Below are 21113 nucleotides of genomic sequence, written 5' to 3' on the forward strand. Positions count from 1 at the left end.
ATAAAATCATATGATATCGAGCGTTAATCATGCACTCGACTATATTTTAGTGGCAAAAATTAATCAGAATGTCTAATATTAAAAAGTTAATTCTTTAGCTTTTATTAGTCTGTCAGAAATCATTTACAAAGTATAAATTTCGTGCTTCTCAACAAATTGATAATTTTTAGCAGTTTACACGTACACGCATGCATACATTTCTCGAGAGAACATACATACGTATAATACGCGCAGGGAATGTTGAGAGTGACGAGCAGCTGCAAATTTTCCTCGAGTGAAATAGGGATTTGTCTCACCCTCACCTGTCCCTCGCACCTTGCCATTCATCTTTCTACCCTCGGGTGAGATTCAGTCCTTGCGAGTGCAAAATCTCCGCGAGCAAACAAGTAATTTACAGGTAGCTAAAGAGCTCAGCGGTTCAATTTATCCACGATTCTTTCCATATGAGTAGTATACACATACCACAGCTTTGTTTATATCGTATGTATCTGTGACGAGGATATTATTATATGTATCCGCAGAAAAATGTCGTCGTTATTATTGTCAATGAACTTTACTATTGTTACTAGCAGTAACTGTAATGTTGTTCCATCATACACACATTTATATTAATAATATTTTATATTAATAATCTTTCTCTTCTCTTTACAGCTACCGAAGAATTGGGGAGTAGCAAATTGAGCACCACGTTGCCGACCGCACCGACTGAGCTTTCGCAGTTCCCAAAGCTCTGCGAGTTGCGTCGGAAATTCCCGGTTCTATACCGAGTGGAGTTTCAGGTGAGGTCTGGTAAAAGCCATTTTCCGTCTACTCATCAAACTTTGGTCACTTCTTGATTTCGTCTTTTTCGCTTCAACAACTTTTCACTTTTTATCATCGTTCTTCGCTTAAACGCGCTATCGCGATTATTAGTAATGTCGCAATCAATAATAATTTATTGTATTTTACGATTTCCTTGACTTGATAATTACGCACACAATCGCGTTAAAAAGAAACGTGTCTGTAGTCTGTAGTGAATTACAAAAAATTTAATTGCTTTTCTAACAATTGTATGAATTTGTTAAATAATGTATAGCTCTTATTGCGCATTATTGCAAATACTGATCAGTGCTATGTTATTAGCTGCCGGAATAAGTTTATTTGTTTGTACGATGATGAAGACATATACATCATTGCATACGTACGTGATGCAGCCGACAGCATCGTCTGCAAGTACATGCATGTAGCACGTAGGCATACTTGTGGATATTGCAGCATGCTCAGAGATAGACAGACAGCCAAGAGACAAAGCAAACCTCTCTCAGCAGTATAGGTTGAGAAATAGAGACTCGGTATAATATCGGTTTCTCATTAGACAGCCGTTTCAGAACGCAAGCACACGAAAGATATGCTTTGCCCCGGTAATTTGCACGGATACTATACATATACTATCACACGATCCAAAGAGATAGTCAAAGCTGATGATGCAAGCCGCTCTACCAAGAATATCGCGAATTTTGCGTCTCGCGCAGTCGATTCGAAAACATTTCATCTGATCAAAGTAGCAGTTAACAAGTTAAGTTAGGTTAGGTTAAGCAAATTTAGTTACAAGTTAAACCTATCTACACTGTCATTATTTTCATTGAGATTATAGAAGGACATTCTCTTTTAAAAGCAAAGTTTTATTGGCTTAATTTTCATTATTTGCGGCTAAAGAAAACTCAAGGAAACCTTATCCATAATTCAAAATTTCAATGTTAAAAAAGGTATCATAGGTATCATCATCAAAATTTTAAAATCCTTTCAGTACTGTCTACTGCAGTCTGCGTTTTTTAATCATTATTCCTATTATTATACAAGTAGCACGCGATGTACGAGAAGACTCAATATGGATGACGAGATACAATTGAATTCTTAACTGCACCTTGAAGTACGACATCATTTCAGTCTGGTCTTTATTCTTTTCTTCATATCACAATCACATGTTTCTATTTGGCGCAACTGTTTCAGGAGACGAGAAGTTTCAAGCAATATTTACATATTTCACCGAGTTGCTTTCACATTTCACTCTCTCACAGAGCAAAATCGATCTACATCTTTTATATCACGAAGAAAATATTTGTACTTTATAAGTATATATGTACTTTCGAGAAATTCCAATTGACGAATGGCTTTTTTAACAAGACTAGAACAATACAGGCGCGCACTTCTTATAATAATTTAATAATTATAAAATCTAAATATTTTAATAAAATTTTTTTTATTTTAAATAACCGTCAAAATAACCTTTGCTCTCAAACTACCAAACTGTCAGAATAATCGCGATAACCAATCAGCGTCGCGGAAAAACGTCAACAATACTTTCGATACATTCGAGTATCTATCTTTCATGCCTTTTTTAAGAGTGGATTTAATTTTTTATATTTTTCTAATGCAAGGATGAAAGCTCAAGAAAAACATTTAAGTTTAAATCTTAAGTTTAAATACATGTAAAAGATTTGCACAGCTCTAATCACAACTTTAACAATGAGTTTTAACGTTTAATCTTTCTTTTATTCCACACACGCGCGCGCGCGCGCACGCGCACACACACACACACACACACACACACACACACACACACACACACATATACATATATATATATATATATTAGGTCCTTGAATAAGTTCTCGCTGTTTCTTAAAAGATGGCGTAGCGGCACTCTGTGCATGGAATTTCGTACGGAAACGCATCAGCTAAGTAGTACTATATGTAACCTCAAATTCTAGTAGATACAGTTTACCACAGTGTCAACCACGTGTTTAATTACCTATTGCGAAAATGTCTACTTTTGTGCCAAATAAAGTGTTTTTGCGGGGAATTTTATTGCACTGCTTTATTCAAAAGAAATCTGCAGCTGAAGCACACAGAATTCTTGTTGAAACATATGGTGACAATGCTCTGTCGAATACGACATGCAGAGACTGGTTTAGGCGCTTTAAAAATAATGACTTTGACCTTGAAGATAAAGAACGTTCTGGAGCACCGACAAAGTTTGAAGACGAAGAATTGGAGGCATTGCTTGATCTAGATCCATGTCAGACGCTAGTAGAGCTCGGGAAAACATTGCAAGTAGATGCGTCAACAGTTTCAAAACGTTTAAAAGCGTTAGGAATGATCCAAAAGTCATTTTGTTACATGACAATGCTCGGCCACATGTGGCAAAACCAGTCAAAACTTACCTGGAAACGCTTCAATGGGAAGTTCTACCTCACCCGCCGTATTCACCGGACATAGCCCCCTCGGATTACCACTTGTTTCGGTCGATGGCGCATGGTTTGAGCGAGCAGCGCTTCCATTCTTTCGAAGAAACCGAAAAATGGGTCGATTCATGGATTGCGTCAAAAGATGAATCGTTTTTTCGACGGGGGATTCAATTACTGCCAGAAAGATGGGAGAAAGTGGTCTCTAATGATGGACAATACTTTGAGTAAAGTTATTGTAAGCCTTATATTTTAAATTAATGTTTTTTTTTAACAAAAAAAACAGCGAGAACTTATTCAAGGTCCTAATATATATATATATATATATCAAACTCTATCAAGAAATCTGTGTGCTACGTGATAAACGCGCTTCCTAAATACGACAAAAATCGACAACCTTTTATATATGTATATATATATATATGTTCATTAACTGCATATGGAAAATGTGAAAAACTTGAGACAGCGAGAGTTGTGCATTTATGAAAAGCATGAATTAATTAAATTTCCAACAACAATGAACTGTTAATAGTAACAGTAACAATGAAAATATCATTTTTCAATTAATATATAAAATGCATGTATCAAGCAGAATCGATTAAAAAACCGCATTCTAATACTGTTATAATACAAGTCATCGATGATGTTTTGGAAAAAATTGTACAAACAATTTTGATAAACTTAGTAATAATAATAAAGCGATATGCTCAGACAATTGTCACTGTCAAAGCAAATAATGTGCAATTACTACGTCACTCACACCCATTAAATCGAAACTTGACTAAAAAGTTCCGACAATCTTGAAAAATTTTGACATGCAAAGCATTATACGTTTCCTACGAAAAATTAATCTTATTTATTTCCAAACAAAGATTGCTTGGTTTCCTAAATTTACATATTTGTATAATTTAATAATCCAATAATCTACTAAGAATATCGATGACAGCAAATAACCTAATGATATAATACGCGCAATAAAGTCTTTCACTAGGAATAGCAATCATAAGAGTGACAGTGTTTTCTAAGTATCTGTGCGTGCGTGTGTGCGTGTGCTCTGCTCTCTAAGAGAGATGAATAATTATAATTTATACAAAATATGTTATAACAAGATTTCAATTACATATACTTCTGCTCGATATAAATAATATAATAATACTTGTCAATTTTCTTTATAATTTTGTTATTTTTCAAATAATTTTGGAAGAAAAAGGCAAAAAAAGAGCCGGTGTTTGTGCAAAAATTAAATTATATTATAAAAATTACAAAGACAAACGTTTCTGCCTATATTAGGCCTTCCTCAGTGTCGTTACAAGTAAAAATCATAATAAATGGTACCACAAGAGTGTCGAAGCGTTTAGCAAACAAATAAGACGAAATACGCAAGGTATTCTTCATGACAAATAATTTCCATATAGAAAGATTGATAATTGGCATTGTTGTTAAAACTGTATGTCCAATAAAGAACATGGAAGAGTCAGAGACCACCAGCATTATCCATCAAAATGCCTTCAAAGTTGATGGAGAAATTATTTAAAAAGCCGAAGAGTCCATGATTAAAACTGAATACATACACTGAGAAAAATGATTTTATTATATTAATAAAACGCTTCTGGTTGAGCGTATTCTTGTTCACGGACTAGTAGAATCAACCAGAATTTCTTATAATACAACAAAACTTTTTCCAGTATAGTTAAAATACATTTGTTATTTTTACCAATTTGAATTTTGACATTCAATTTTTTCATCTTTCATTTTGTTATGTTGCAGACGGCGACAAAAGTGGAAACGCATTCGTGCAGACACGCCACGAAACCCGCGAACAAGGAAAAGAACCAAAATCAAAAGTGTATTCCATGTAGGTAGTAATCGTCGATCGAGTCCCTCATTGCGTCATACCGCGGATATTACCGTGTCCAGAAGAAAATTATGTTAATTACACGAACAATTTGCACACGTAATGAGATAAAATTCCGATTGAAAACGCTAAAAAGCTGCATAACGAGAATTCACTTTGATAATTATCAGCGAACAAACGAGTATAGTTAGGATAACGCATTTTGACAATTTAATATCTCCAATTATTGGAGCTTGTACTAAATAAGTAATAGATTTTCTAACAATGATGGATAATTGTTAGAATTAGTTGCAATAATAACTACTTTACTATCACTGTACGAATTAGTCGTACGAATTATCAGTTGTTGGATTTTCATTGATTAACTTTTTTATAAAGGAGAAAACAAATCACACGATTATAAGATGATTATAAGATGACTGCAATTGCCGATTGCGTCGGTTATTTAACAAGAATTTCTTTTCATTTAAGAATAAGAGTTTTACCAAAGTGAGAACTCAAGTATTTCTCTTCCTTCCTTCTTATAGATGACTATAATAGAGTAGTGTTGGAAACGATAGAAGGCGAGCCTGATTCCGATTATGTTAATGCATCCTATGTAGACGTAAGTATGTTCGACAATAAATATTAACCCGTTAGTACCCGAAAGTCCTTGGCTAATTAAGTTTTAAATTGTGAATTTTAAATGCGATCCAATAATGCAATTGGATCATGTATTTCACCGTGAAAAAGACTAGATTTATCATGTCGGCAAATTTGAAATCGCGTCTGTTGCTCTTCAAAGTTAACACAAGCTGATTACATCCGTTCACACGAAGAAAGCTTAGGCGAATATTAATGATGTAGCGAGAGCGTCAAGTTACCATGTCGATATTAATATTGCGTTTCAGAGTATACTGAAACCAAATGCTTACATCGTCACTCAGGGACCTATAGAGAATACAGTAACGGAATTCTGGCGGATGGTCTGGCAAGAACAAGCTTCCTGCATCGTTATGCTCACGAAAACCTTTGATTTCATCAAGGTAAAAGGCCATTTGAAACAAGACTCTTGTAAAGAGAACAGAATGCGGAAAGTTCGAAAATAGTGTCCATTAAAGTTACCACGTCGCGCCAAAAAGCACCGTGCGATAACATTGACCGCGAGTCTTTCGCTAATGTCAGCTTTAAACTTAGAGTCCGTTATATAAATTCTTCACATTGCTTCGTAGCTTTTCATCTGTGACTTTTTCTTCACAGGTAATGTGTGTACAGTACTGGCCGGCGAGTAAAGACAAAGATGAGGAATACGGCGGCATAGGTGTTTCTGTGTTAAAGGAAGAAGAACTCGCCAATTTTCATATAAGAACGATAAAGCTCTACAAGAAAAACGAGGATGACGTGAGTGTACTTGATATTTCCGTGAAGGATAATTTTTACGCACGCACTAGATATCCCTCTGTAACAAAGTTTAAATGGGATCTGGGATAATAAAAGCGAAACACGAGTGTGTTTTTTTTTTAAACAAACCTGCGTACGGATTAATAACTTTCGACATATATGCAGCAGTGAATAACGCACGCAGAACAAATACCCAAATACATTCAATATTTGTGAGAAAGCGCAAATATGTGCAACTATTTTGCACCGATCGATCGACAATACAGTGGCAAACGCTTGGTTATTTCAGCTAGTCGCGAATCCGTACAAGTTGAAAAATTTGCAATAGATATTATCTGTCATCGTCAACTGAACGACACAAATTTGCTGCAATATTGTAGGGATATTTGTATATATTGAGACTTGAATAAATCAAGAGGGCTTACAACTACACAGGCGACACATCGACGAAGATTATCCGGATAATTTATGGACGGTCATTAGATTCTTACTCCTTTTGTCGGGGAAATTTCTGCTGGCTAAACATTCGCGTGGGATTCGAATGACTGCGACTCGGTAATATGGTATTCGATCGACGACAAACTCGGACAAACTCGAAACTTGACCGAGTTATCTCGAAAAACAAAGATGAGATTAGGAGTGGATGAGACGCGGAAAACGATGAAACAAAGTTCGTGAAAGAGCTAGCGTAATTAATCGGCACTGCCCGAACGTGAAATGTGATGCAAATCCGCGATGATGATAGAAAAAGACGATGATAAGTTTGCTCGAGTAGCTGTTACACACAAGCGGCTAATTTAATTGCGTCTTTATCTGCGAGAACGAGGAACAACTATTACACTTTGTGATCTGATTCCGTTACTCGTATCGTTTTTAAGTTAATTCTTTTTCTGTTAAACTTATTTTTCTGTTATTTCAAGAGAATTCTTCCGGACTTAAAAATTATCTCCTCATCACATTAGTGCTGCTCTCCCCCCCCCCTCCCAACTACATTTCTAATCTTCGACTTGGTATTCTCTTTTAAACTTTTGTATTGTATTGTATATCAAAGAAAGATGCTTTTCCAATTGTATTGTTTCGTAAGACGAGTACTTTATTTTCACATGTCGTATAATGTTCCGCTCATTTTTTTATGTTAATCGTTTATGTTTATTAAGACAAATTGAATGAGAAAACTTGCATGTATTTTAAGAAAATACAATAATTAATAACACATATGAAGTGATGCTAATAGAAATCAAAGAAAAATTTCGATTCGATTAAATTTTCATTGCAATACTATGGTATTAATTATATGAAGTATTTTTTTAAATATTTTTTTAAAACAAGTTTTCATTCAACTTGTACGTTTATATTTAGATGAAATAGATTTTCGTCAAATGCCAACACGTGATATATCTCTTTATGCAAAACTATTAACAATTCGCGCGAATATGTTTAAAAAAATGAGTTTTTCTGTAACTTGCCATTTCGGGAATAGCAAAGTGCGAGTCGAGGTGTTACGAAACATCTCGACATGCAACATGGACCGAGCAATGCAAGATGCGACTTTAATTGTCGAGTTTAACACGCGGCATTGTTGGAGTAACAATGCAGAAGGAGAATCTTGACTTTTCTTTGAAAGTAATTTGCCGGCTCCGCATAAGTTAGCTCCGCGCGCGAAAGCATACCGGCATTTCGTTAATTTGTTAAGCGGCGATGTTCTATATCTTTGATTGCTGATCTTAAATTTCAAGTGCTTAATATATTTTCGTATATAATTGAAACAGTTTGCGAAACGATAAGGAAATAGCAAAGCTATAGAAAATAATAGCAAAGCGAGAAATAAAATGGGAATGATATTTTACGTAGAGAGTAAAATAATCATTATGAAATAATAATAATAATAATGATGATGATGATTACATGATTGTTCGGTCACTTTTTTCTTCATACGAAAATGTTTTCAGGAGATTACTGAAGAAAGAACGTTGCTACAATTTCATTACACAGAATGGCACTCGCATACTTGTCCCTTTGGAAACGCGGTACTGGAATTTAGACGGCGTGTTCGTGCGGTTGTGGGATCAACCATAAAGAATGAATCCGGACCTATGATTGTTCACTGCAAGTAAGAATACTTCTGTTTCACAAGTTACAAGAGCGAATGACTAATTACACTGATTTTCGCGAACGAGATGATAAACTTATTCGTAATTTATTATGTAAAGCGATGGTGGTGGACGATCGGGGGTATATTTAGCGATCGACGCGAACATGGAGTTGGCCGAAGAAGAAGACGCGTTTGACGTGTTTGGTTACTTGAAGAAGCTAAGACAGAGCAGAAGAGGAGTCATAGAAAATTTGGTACGATATCAATTAAGCATTGTACAAGCTCGATCGAAAATTTTAGCATCTCAACTAAAACAGTTAATAATCGCGTACTTTGATAATCTTTGATCTTATCTTGTATATTGTTATCTTATATATTGTTTTATGATATAGGAACAGTACAAGTTCATATACGACACGCTAGAAGAATTTGTCGTGTGCGGTACGTCGTGGTTTCCCGTGGCGGAATTGTCGCAACGTTTGAAGCAAAAAAGCATAAAGAATTCCATAACCAAGATGAACGAATACCAACGAGAGTATCAACAAATTTGCAAGCAGACGCCGCGTTTTACAATCGGCGACTGTGCCGGTGGACACAGAGCTGACAATAGAGAGAAAAACAGAGATGTCTTGGTGGTTCCACGTGAGTTTCAACCTGCGCGCGACTTGGACAAAATAGCACAGTTTCGACAAAATAGCTTTTCGCGAAAATTTCGCTGCACAAATCAATTTCTGTCTTTGTGTTACAGCGGACAATTTTCGACCATATCTTACCAGTTTTCAGGGCAACAGTTTCACGGATTATATCAATGCCGTTTTTGTGGACGTAAGTCGATAAAATTAATTATCTACTGAACTTCTTTCCTTCAAGAATGGAGACCGAAAATATATTAAAAAGTCTCCACTTTTTCTATTAAAACTAAATTTTTAACCAAATGTTTTGCAAAACATATCGTTAAATGATAATGAAGCGTGATTATTATTCATTACAGCAAGAATTATTAATATAAATTTTCAAAAATCTGCTATTTGCTTAGTGAGCTATAATTCTGACTCAAGATTGTGAATTCAATGTCGAGAATAACAGAAAGCTCTGTTATTCTCGACGTATACATATATGTATATACAATTGTATTATTTCTCTCGCGCGATCTGTTTGTTGCGCAAAATATTTATTTGTTCTCGCGTCATGCAGGGTTACACAAAACCGAGAGAATATATTGTAACGGAATGGCCTCTTCGGCACACGTGCGGTGAATTCTGGTCTTTGGTTTACGATTACGAATGCGCCGCGGTGGTGGTGCTGTGCGTACCGCCTCAGGGATCCGCAAATTTTCCTAGCTTTTGGCCGGAAGGAAGGCACTCCAAGAAGTACGGACCTGTGTTCACGATCGATCACATCAGCCATAATCATTACACGAACATTAAAACTTGGGTGAGAGAGAAAGAGAGAGAGTGTGTCAATCTTCTTGTCAACTACTTTTCGTGACGTTCAAAATCTAGCAAAAGTCTAGCTTTATTTAAATTTTCGCGAAAAATGTATATTTGGAAAAAAGAAGAAGATAAATCTTCTTATTTATAGCTCTACCAATTTTGTCTTTCAGGTTTTTAGGATAAATAAGAAGATCGTTTCGTTGACAGAATTGATGGCGGGTGTGAAAGCACCGCCGAAAACCGTGCAATTGTTCCAATTGACTTGTTGGCCAATGGGCCACAAAGTACCCACCTCCACGAATAGTTTAGTCGAACTCATGAATATGGTTGAGAGATGGAGGCAACGAACGGACTACGGACCGGTAGCTGTGGTATCGCCCGACGGCAGAAGTCGTTGCGGCGTCTATTGTGCCGCCAACGCTTGCATAGAACAGGTCATTCAACACGGAGAGGTTGATATTTTCCAAGCTGTGAAAACTGTGCGCAGGCATAGGCCGCAGCTTGTGGAAAATATGGTACGTGGGTTTTCTTTGTTTTCCCAAAATAGAGTGACTTGAACATTAATCAGTTGAGCGCGAATTATAATAAATTATACAATTCAAATCAACTAAAAATATATTTAGCTTTCAATTTCATATTTCTCAACTTTCTATTTCCTCCAATTACAATTAATAATATTGTCCAATGTAATGATACATTTCTTTTTTTCTTGTTTATGGAGATATTTTTAAGAGTTGAGATGAAAAGGTAAGTCACCGCCTACGAAGATATACTGATTCGTAATATCATTTTCCAGACGGAATACAAGTACTGTTACGACTTAGTCCTGCATTATGTGCTGCATTACCTGAACAAAGACATGAACGAGAAGAAGTGAGAAAGCGAGTTGAGGGACGAGCTGTGGTTCATTGAATTTGGTCGCGGGGCAGCGCTGCCGCTGACCCCGGAGGAGGCACCGGCGGACGGGGAACCGGTGGTGCCGTGCGCCCAAGGTCGCGTCATCGTGGAGACTGCGAGACCGGCACCGCCGCATTTCGCCACTTGCTCCAGCTATCGGAGGCCGCTTCTCAGTCGTACGTCAAACGAAGTCTCTGTCAGCGATGGAGCGGTACCATCGTCCAGCATCGGTGTATCGGAATATCAGCAGGAGCAACAACAGCCGCAACAGAAACAACAGCCGCAACAGCAGATCCTTGCCGGCGGCAAGGACGCTGTCAGCAAGAGCACGATGACATCGCAGAATCCTGCCGCGAGACCAGAGGATCTCGGCGTGACACCCTGGTACCTGGAGGACTATCCGACGACGGATACCTCGCCGGGACCGATGGGCGATCGCAGCTCGTATCCCTCGTACTTGTACGCTGATGACAGAGATGGTAGACCGGATTTAAACTCGACGAGAAACAGCAGCATCGAGAGCGAATTCCCAAAGTCGGCGACACCTATGCCTCGGAAAGCTTGCATGGATTTGAAGACCGCGATGGCACTCCTGGACGAGACCTGCCCGAACGTGGAACCAAGTCCGTCTCTCACTCCGAGAACACCCAGAACACCGCTCACGCCGTATTCGTCGCGGAGCAAGCGAGCCCGCTCCAAGAGCAGCGATAACTCTTCCTATAGTAACGATCGGCTGAGCGATCGCTCATTCGACACCGCCAAAGATAAAGACAAGGAGAAGAAGAGACCGTTTCTCAGAAAAATTGGTATCTCGAAGACGGAAGACCGACCGTTCCTGGCGAAATTCACGCCGAGAGTCATCGGCAAGCCTTATCTGGAGAAGATCGGACCTAGCAAAGCCATCGAGAGACCGTTCCTGGAGAAAATTGGCTCGTCCAAGACTCTGGACAAATTCATTTTCGATACGTCGCATAACGAACGCAGAAATCAAGTGAAGATCGAGACGAAGACGAATGACACAGTTAGGAATCACGCCGGCGTACAGAACAACGTTATACATGAGATTGATCGAGTTATTGCCAAAGAGAATGTTGAAAACACCGTTCGAAGGCCAACTTCTGTTCCAACCTCTCGTTTGGAACAAGTGCGCGAATCTTCGGTGCTCTCGCAAGCGACTGCGGCAACCTTCGAGAGAAGGCGTTCGGGCAAAGAATTTCTGCTCAAGATGTACTCCTTTGAAACGGAGGATCTGGAGTGCCCCGTTCCGTTGAAGGGGCATCGAGATCCGTTGCGCGGTTCTTCCCTCGACGACGTGTTGGATTCAGGCCCGTGTTCATTGCCGACGGCAGAGAGCAACGACGAGCGAGCAGCATCGAAGCTGGAATTGCAGAACCGACCGACCAGCGTGGCCGCGGAATTGCTCAAGTGCCGAGTGACCACCAGTGAGGAGATCATATCCTCCTCGACCACGTGTCTGGATTCATCGGGTGAAATCAACAGTTGGAGCAACTCGCCGCCAAGTGCAGCGCGAGCAGCACAGCGAGCGAAGAAGGAATCAGCCACTCCGATTCGTCGCAGGGTTCTCCAGGATTCCCGTGAGATTTTTCGTAGCGGTGGCAGCACGCCGAACTCGCCCACGAAAAGGCCCATTTCGAGCGTCTCTCCTGATCGCGATATCGAATCTGAATACAACACTCTGGAAAGAGGGACGCTTTCCCCGATGAAAACCAGAAAATCCACCATTGAGGATATTAGGAAGGCGGCCGAGAATACGCATCGGTCCGTCAAATATAATCAATTCGAGAGACGAGGCATCTCTTCCGACAATCTTTTGGCGAAGGACGCGCTTTCGTTTCCCTCTGTTTCACGAACTATAACAGATGACATCGGGAGAACGCGGGAGATCTCGTCGGAGGACTCGCTAGCGACACGTCGAGGTGTTCAAGAATACACAAAGGAAACGTTCAAACAGCTGCAGGATAAGTTCAAGCTGCAGGAGATATCCACGGAGAGTTACGCGGCTTTCAAACGGCGAACTCGAGCCGCTCATGGCGCGATAAGTCGACAGGAGAGATTGAACCTCCTACCGGCGGAAACCTGGACGACGAGCGCAGCGAGGTTGGAGAACGTCGCAACGATTGACACGAAACCGATTGCCACCGGAACTGCTGAGGATAAACGAGGTGAGGAGAGTCAGGAGAGCACGACGAGGTCCGTGCTGAGGAAGCAAGAAGGGATCGATCATCCCAGCGATCACGAGTCGGATACGAACGCGTCCATCAGACGACCGAAGAGACGGATCTTTCACGAGCCGTCGCAGGAGACTATGGATCTGCTAACTGAGTTGCGTAAGATCAAAAGTCTGTTGAAAACTCCATCGTGGGAGAAGGATCTGGATCTCGATCAGAAGCCGATACGGATGCCGAAGCGCATTCTACTGACGGACAAAGAGTTCTGTCTTTCGGTCGAGCGTGAGAATAGCGTACGACGTCCATCGAGAATGATCAATTCGCTGGAGACTACGGAAGAGGGTAAAGTCACGTCGAATCGGGAGCAAGAGGCGACCAAAGAGAGTCAACAGCAGCTGACGGCGAGTAGTGAGACGAAAACCGAGCAGAAATCACCCGGGCCAGCTCTCTTCGAGAAGAAATGTCTGTCGCTGGATTACGCCGACGAGGAGAAGCCTCAAAAGCCAGAAGCCAGAGCGATCTCTTTGGCCTCCACGAGAGACTTGCCATTCGAACCTGAAGAGACCGACCATTATCCCACTCTCACGCTGATCTGTGACTCTAAAAGCTACTCTTCGGACGTCTTCAGCTCCCCGTTTGAAGAGATGAGCAAGACAGATCAGATCGACGAACCGACGGGAAAGGAACAACCAAAGAAGCCCAGTCAGAATCATTGCGCCGAAGTGGACATCGCCATTCCCATCGATCAGCGGATCAACAAAGGAGATGTTCAAGGGCGAACTAGTGATCTTTACGAGATCATATCGCCCCGGTCGACGCCGTTTCGCGTTAAAAAGCGACTCGGCAAAATCTCCGTCGAGGAGACCGTCAAGCCGGAGAATTTCACCCTCGGTTCTAAGGTCGACTGCCGATCGGTCGTTGCCCAAAAACGTACTAAATGCTTCCCCTTGTAACGCACGTCGATCTGCCCGTGGGCGAGACCTCCTCTGCGACGACGGCACTGGCTCGTGTTCGTATCGAAAGAGGATGGACGTGCAGGTCGCAGGATAATTGTGCAAACAATGCGCTAGTCACATTTTGCTTTAATCCTCTCGATATCGCATTAAATGAATACGAATACGTACGCGTTTGCGCTAAATTTGCAATTTTTAACGAAATTTTTCATTTCAACGAAAGAAGACTTGGAATTTTGACAAAATGTTGCAAATATTAAATACAACATTATACACGGGTTAGCCCGTGTGAAGGATATCAAGATTCATAACAATTACTAATTTCCTGTTTTTCACACTTTCAAATGTTCTTGAAAACACAAAACTTTGCACGCGAAAAATATCTATTCAACACTTGTAATTTATTTTGTCATCAAGAAATTACTTTCTTCGTCATTGTTACGACATTTCGGACATTTTGTAGAATTCAACACATAATGTCTCCGTTAGTGGTGACTGGTATAACTACACATTGATAAAAGAGATGAAAAAATTATACATCAAGTAATTATTGCAAACTGTCGATATTGTATGCCATTCATATAAGAATTGAAAGGATTAAACCGATCATGTGATTCGTAATAATGGTTACGACCTACATCCGTCTTTTTTCGGTACGACCGTGGCATTTCTTTAAGTTGCTTCCGAGATGAAGTAAACTGAGTAAGTATAGTAGCTGAAATTTCGTCAATAATTCACCTAGGTGAAAAAAGCGTTGTAGCGTTGTACATGTTTTTCTTAATATGGTGTTTAATTTAAAAGTGACTTTGCACACTGTTTTAATTCTCAGTTAGTCGAAATTAAACGTGAATAATTAATTAATCGCGAACGGAGAGGTAGAATTCAGTTCTACTATTTTGTCCAAGTGTAGGGATAATACTGGCAGCTAAATGTAGCTTCCTAGTTTTTTAATTTTTTTTTTTCACATTTTTGCAATTTTCTCAACAATGTTAACGGGTATAGGAGAGAATTGTGATAAAGATATAAAAGCATGAACGAAAAGAAGTTTGAAAGCATAGCAATATCATTATCTAGCACAAATGTGCATGTCACATTATTTCGCTCTAGTGCATAATATAAAATAATCGAAAATAAAGAAGAATTGCTATAGATCAAGAATCTCTTGATCGATGTGTTACTACTTTTCTCTTAGCCAAAAACGGAATGACGTTTCATCGAAAGTCTTGTACGATCTTTGACTATACGACTTTAAGAAGGTGGAGAAAAAGATGCAGAAGGAAGAACAGCAAAAAAATGTCATTAATCTTTAAAGAAAGAAAGATAAAAAACAATTTTGTAAAAGCAGAATCTGTCCAGCGTAGAGCCTAACTCCGGAGTTTTCGATGCAACAAGCGAGATTTGTAAAGCGCGAGAACTCTTATCGAAATATTCTAAAACGTATCCCGACCATTTTTTTACTCGACGTTTTCAAGGAAGGAGATGAAACGAAAACTTGATCTGGCGATAAAAACTTCACTCGCCGGTACACGTACTGGCCGACGTGTGAGGACAAACTATCCGGCAAAAACCCTTCTGTCAAGCAGAGAGAGTGCCTTGTTCGTGGATATATATATTATTTAAACAAAGAGAGAACAAAACTGCGCAAAGAAATTGTAATCGACGATCTTGGTTTCGATTGCGCACCGGATTTTCCGAATGGGTCCACGGAGTCGCACTCTTGTCGAATGATGTCGCAATTGTTTCATTATTTCGTTCCTTTAGAAAAAAATTTCGTAAGATTTGCGAGACAGAATTAGTCGCGATCTTTACATTCGCGACTTTGCACACGTATGATTCGCAAACTTTTACTATGCAATTTTTAACGAAAACGCGTCGTATCTTCAATGTAACTTGTTCTTCAAAGACATTGACGGTTAATTAAAATTGATTGAAGAAAATTTAAGAGACCTATCGGGGTGAAATTCGGGAAAATATCTTGAATTCACGAGAGTGCAATTCCCATGCAAATGCGTTCGCCTATTAAGCATGTTCTTCGTTCAGCGCGGTATGTTTTAACAGCAGAAAACATATGTGTGTGATACAGATTAACCACGTTCCTCTTATAATTTTCTAGAGATAGATAGGATCGACAACGCACTAATATTGATTATACGGAAAGTACATAATTTAAATATAGATAGATAGAATATATATATATATATATACATATATAAAGTACGCGCGTACCCCACTGCGCGTATTATACAAGTGAGTTATATTATTTCGGCGAGATATTTGCGCGGATATTTGTGCAACGCGTTTAACGATGTCAGTGCAGATTCTCCGACTCTACTCTTGCTCTACAGGCCATAAGTTTGTACTTTAATAACATTGGTACTTTTCATAATCAATATTTATATAGATCGGAACTAGAGCATACAAGTTCGTGCAGAAGACACATATATGTGTGCGTGCTCTTATATGATTTAACACCCGCCTAAAATCTTTAGACTCTCCCTAAAATAAATCGCGTTTTATCTCAAATAAAATGTAATACCAAATGTTTGAAATAATCGAATTTTTTTTATATATTATGTTCGCAGCTCAAAGATGCAAAAAGTATGTATATGTGGAGAAACTATTTGCATCTGGATTGGCGCTATATACACACGTCACTACATTCTATTAAAAATTAAAGATTAATACGAATTTGTGTGTGTGTGTGTGTGTGTGTGTGTGTGTGTGCGCGCGCGCGCGCGCGTGCGCGTGCGCGCGCATGGATCCAATAAGTGGTGAGATGTGCCAAACAAGAATACGATTTATTGTATGTTACCAAGTTACTTTTATATGCTATGCATTGCATATACCTACACTATCAAAAACTTCGATAAATTTACATAACTAAGATGTAAAAATTATATGATAAATAAAGGAAATTGTATACTAATTGTAAGTGAATAGTATAAAATTTATGAAATTATGTAAATTTACATTATATATTTAGTAAATTTCTGCTATTTATCGTGTAATTTTTACATCTTAATTGTGTAAATTTATCCATTTTTTTTACAACGTATATGTATGCGCGCGAATCACCGTTGTGCGAGCACAAATATATATACGTATATGTGTTATACGCGCGCATGTGTGTATGTGTATTTGTGTGGAACGAATGAGCGCGTGTATCTCTCTTTCGTTTGATGTACGTAGCGTATACACACGCAAGGTGAATCAAGGTATATTCATACAAGAGCATTAGGAATGTACGTGTATCGTATGCATACACTGACCTGGATATGTGGCACGAATGTACACACACGTCCATAATGGCATACGCATCGAGAAAGATCACGATCCGCTCCCCCCCCCCCTCCCCCCCGACTGTGCACTTCAATTAATTCACTATGAATGAATACTATTAATACTCTGTTGACTATTAATAGTATAAATATAACAATGTCATCATGTGAGGTATAAAGTATAAATTGCATAAATGTGCGTATTGAGTAATGATTATTTTCTGTTTCACAAATAGGTTTAATTTGGAAAACTTATAGGAAAGAAAGACTTGTAAAATCTATTTTATTATTTTCTTCATTATATTTTGCAATATATTTTCAATTTTTAATTTTATTGTATCAACATTTTTGATTGCTAATTTTTATTAGTTTTGACAAGTTAGCGATTGAAAAAATTTATATTTTTAACAACAAAAACTATTACATTTAGTGAACATTTAACTGTCTATTTCTACATGAATCAATAGTCAAGCTTAATTTTAATTTAATTTGGTTTGTGATCTTTCTCAACCGTAGACTACGATTGTATATATAGTGTTCTTGCCGTTGTTGTTAATTAAAATATATGATGAGACAGGGTTCGCTTTGTAATCGAAGGGCAAAACTTGTGCACCTTCCTTTGAAATTTATCTGAAAAACTATCTCCCATATCCCCCGTACATTGCTGCAGCGATCCGTCCATCCTTTCGGCTGTCAACGCGAATACATGCAGAGTTGCTTTTAGACAACAAATGACGACATACAAGAAAGAAGCAGGATTATTGTAATGTTAGCGTTCCGGTACGAAACCTTCGTTCTCGCGGGCGAGATTTAGTATTTAAACGCAGATAAACGGCGTTTATTAATTGCTGTTGCGATTGTTAAAGAGTTAGGAGCATAATAGTCGCACACCATGTACGAGAGAGAGAAAGTTCTTTCCGATAAACTTTTTCTCCAAGTGTTAATTATTTCAATATAAATATTTTATTGTTAGTTCAGAAATATAATTGAGGATATATTCCATATATATGTATATACGTATATAACTTTGTTTATATATATATCGCTTTGTTTCATAATAAAGCAAGATATTATGTCGATAACTACTATCGAGTTCATAAAGTTCAAACATTTTCGAATCGAACAAAATCTATCGGAATACAAGTACATAAAACGTACAAGAGATTAGATTCATATTTGAATCAATTCTACAATTTACGACTCAAAACCACAGCACATACTTGATGCTGTATATGATTGTTCTGATTTTTGTTCTATATCTACATTAAATAAAATTTAGAGAATCAAAACACGATAAACACGCTTATTTAAAAGCACAGCTTCCGTCTGCTTTGCTAGATTCAAACTTTTCTTGTTATTCTCGAGACACACTAAACTGCAAATAATGTCTTGTAGGTGTAATATAGAACAAGATGGTATAACGAAGTTGTAATGTTAATTACTTTATGATTTTGCGTCACGTTGAACGTGCTACGCATATAATATATAGTGTGTATGCGTATGTGTGTGTGTGTGTGTGTGTGTGTGTGTGTGTGTGTGTGTGTGTGTGTGTGTGTGTGTGTGTGTGTGTGTGTGTGTGTGTATATATATATATACATACACGTATATAATATATATATAATATACACCATACACAAACATCTAATGTGAGCGCATGAATATAAATATACGCAACCCGTAAGTATTTCTATACATGATGGGCGTTTGCTACATGTCAATAAAATTCACATTGTAAAAAGCTGTTAAAGTTGCCACTATGATGAACATAATAAATCGATAAACACAAGCGTGTAAAGTGAAATCTAGCGGCATTTATCAAACTTGCCGTGCGTTATGTTTTCAGTGAATTATACGAAACAATTTTATTGTTTGTGTAAATTTATAAAGATATTGTCAGCACAATTGATAATAAGTTTCAATGAAGGCTGCCATATGTAAGCGAATCAGCTACGGTCCATGGAATTCTAATAGAATACATAATTTGGTAAAAAAATGCAACATATATTTTTATTTTGATTCTTTTTCAAAAAGTTCTTATAAAACATTTGTGAAATAATATTTGTTATTATAATATTGTATAATATTGTTTATTTGCGAGAATGCGTCATTATTTTCGCGGAGTGTAAAAATTATTGGATAATATTTTAGACTTCAATTCTTTGACGATTTTGAAATCACTCAAGCCATTATTATTTGACGTTATTTTGTCATCATAATAACCGATTATGACATCATGATTAGTAATTAGAACGACAAAAACACATCAGAAAATGACCGCTTGCTACTTGGACAATTTCTCTTAGTCAAGAAGATTTTCCATTTTTAATAGTAAATACATATTAGTAATGTTGTGTTATTATAAATATTATTTTGACATTATAAATTATATTAATGTAAGAGTAAATATAAGAGAGAGAGAGAGAGAGAGAGAGAGAGAGAGTATGTAGTATTATACATTTTTGTTGTAAACTAATCAAAATTCTATTGAAAGTAAGATCTATTTGTATTTATTTAGGTAAAAACCAATTTTTAATCATTTCTAAACCCATTAATAATTTCTGATCCATAGTCAATTACAACTTAAAAATTATTTATATCTGTTATTTTTCATTCAAAAACAATATATTCAAAATTACTTTAAGGGTTCATATCTAAAATATTATAAATATTCGATAATTTCGAGATTTTATCGACGTTATCTATTATTGATATACGTCTGTGTGCAATATTATAATATTGTAACTCTTAAAAATCGCTGTGTTTAATATATTCTGTATTATGTTGTGCCTAATAATAACCAATATCATGCAACATTATTTGTATCGCCATATTCTGGTATGCGAGATATAAAGCAACATAGATTGCCGCTTTCATTTTTTTTCATTCAAAATTGACAAGACAAAATTTCATAAGACTCACCGTAGGTGCGTAGCAGTCTGGTTCGCTGTGTTTAATAATTAAATCTCTTAATAATGCAACTGTGTGTTATCTCAGCTGGAAAAGCAGCAGTCTTGCATACTGCGAATACATAGCCTACACATTCAAGTATTCGTACCGAAAGCTCTCACAACTGGTGTCGCTATAGCTGAAATTACGTACAAAGTTGCGGAGACTGCCCGATTTGCCGAATCGTTGTTTGGATGAATCGCGGAAAGAAACGTTTGTTATGCACATTATGTGACGATTCTCGTCCGTTACACTTCATATTACCGTCTGCAGCGCGAAATTGTCTGACGAACAATCATAGGTCTGTTTTTTATAGCTGAACTGGCTGCACTAGTTCAGAGTTTATCTTTCTTCTTCCAATGTGGAGGGAAAAAGATAAACTCTGAACTAGTACAGCCAGTTCAGCTATAAAGAACAGACCTCATGTTCGATATGTTGACCGATCCGGAACGTAAATCACGCTTCTATCGAAAGGCGCAATCGCGCGCCCTTTTTAAAACAGTGTGATAAGCGACCTATTATCGGAGACAAAATCTAAAATAATACATTTTATGTAAAATTGGTACATGGTTGTAAATAATAGGTTATACGTTGTATATTACGCTTTGTGTACATTTTTATTATCCTTCTACATCTGAGAAACATGATTAATTAATTAATTAAATAATTAATTTAATTAATGTGATTTTTTATTTATTAGAAGAAAACTTCTATAGTATATTGTCACAATAGTTACAGACAAATTTCTTTAAAAATAATTTTTTAAATTAATCTATTTTATTGCTAATTTACATTTAAAAAAGTCGACTTGTCGACTTTGAAAAAATTAACTCTTTTATTTATAACAAATTTTCTGTGTATCTCAA

General features: G+C 37.5%; 2 protein-coding genes and 1 long non-coding RNA gene across 4 annotated transcripts in view; 2 read left to right on the plus strand and 1 right to left on the minus strand.

Moving 5' to 3' along the window:
• The window catches only part of Ptp36E (protein tyrosine phosphatase 36E), a 48313-nt gene extending 37394 nt beyond the window's left edge, over positions 1–10919 (plus strand). The window contains exons 3-14 of the mRNA XM_012362509.2: positions 652–779; positions 4992–5079; positions 5607–5683; positions 5970–6104; positions 6319–6459; positions 8409–8569; positions 8670–8805; positions 8944–9193; positions 9300–9376; positions 9746–9985; positions 10155–10499; positions 10781–10919. Coding sequence (XP_012217932.1) covers positions 652–779; positions 4992–5079; positions 5607–5683; positions 5970–6104; positions 6319–6459; positions 8409–8569; positions 8670–8805; positions 8944–9193; positions 9300–9376; positions 9746–9985; positions 10155–10499; positions 10781–10861 — 1859 coding nt within the window. The 3' untranslated portion in view covers positions 10862–10919. The remainder of the gene's footprint in view (positions 1–651; positions 780–4991; positions 5080–5606; positions 5684–5969; positions 6105–6318; positions 6460–8408; positions 8570–8669; positions 8806–8943; positions 9194–9299; positions 9377–9745; positions 9986–10154; positions 10500–10780) is intronic.
• LOC136997085 (uncharacterized) overlaps positions 1–20563 on the minus strand; it is a 66010-nt gene extending 45447 nt beyond the window's left edge. For both annotated transcript variants that reach the window (XR_010887906.1, XR_010887905.1), the window contains exon 1: positions 20221–20563. This is a non-coding gene — a long non-coding RNA (uncharacterized lncRNA). The remainder of the gene's footprint in view (positions 1–20220) is intronic.
• Positions 11008–18900, plus strand: LOC136997077 (uncharacterized). The gene has a single exon (XM_067347301.1). The coding sequence runs from the start codon at positions 11213–11215 to the stop codon at positions 14021–14023; it is 2811 nt and encodes a 936-aa protein (XP_067203402.1). The 5' UTR covers positions 11008–11212; the 3' UTR covers positions 14024–18900.
• Positions 20564–21113: the final 550 nt, after the last annotated feature.

This window comes from Linepithema humile, chromosome 1 (genome assembly GCF_040581485.1).
Source record: "Linepithema humile isolate Giens D197 chromosome 1, Lhum_UNIL_v1.0, whole genome shotgun sequence".
NCBI lineage: Eukaryota > Metazoa > Arthropoda > Insecta > Hymenoptera > Formicidae > Linepithema > Linepithema humile.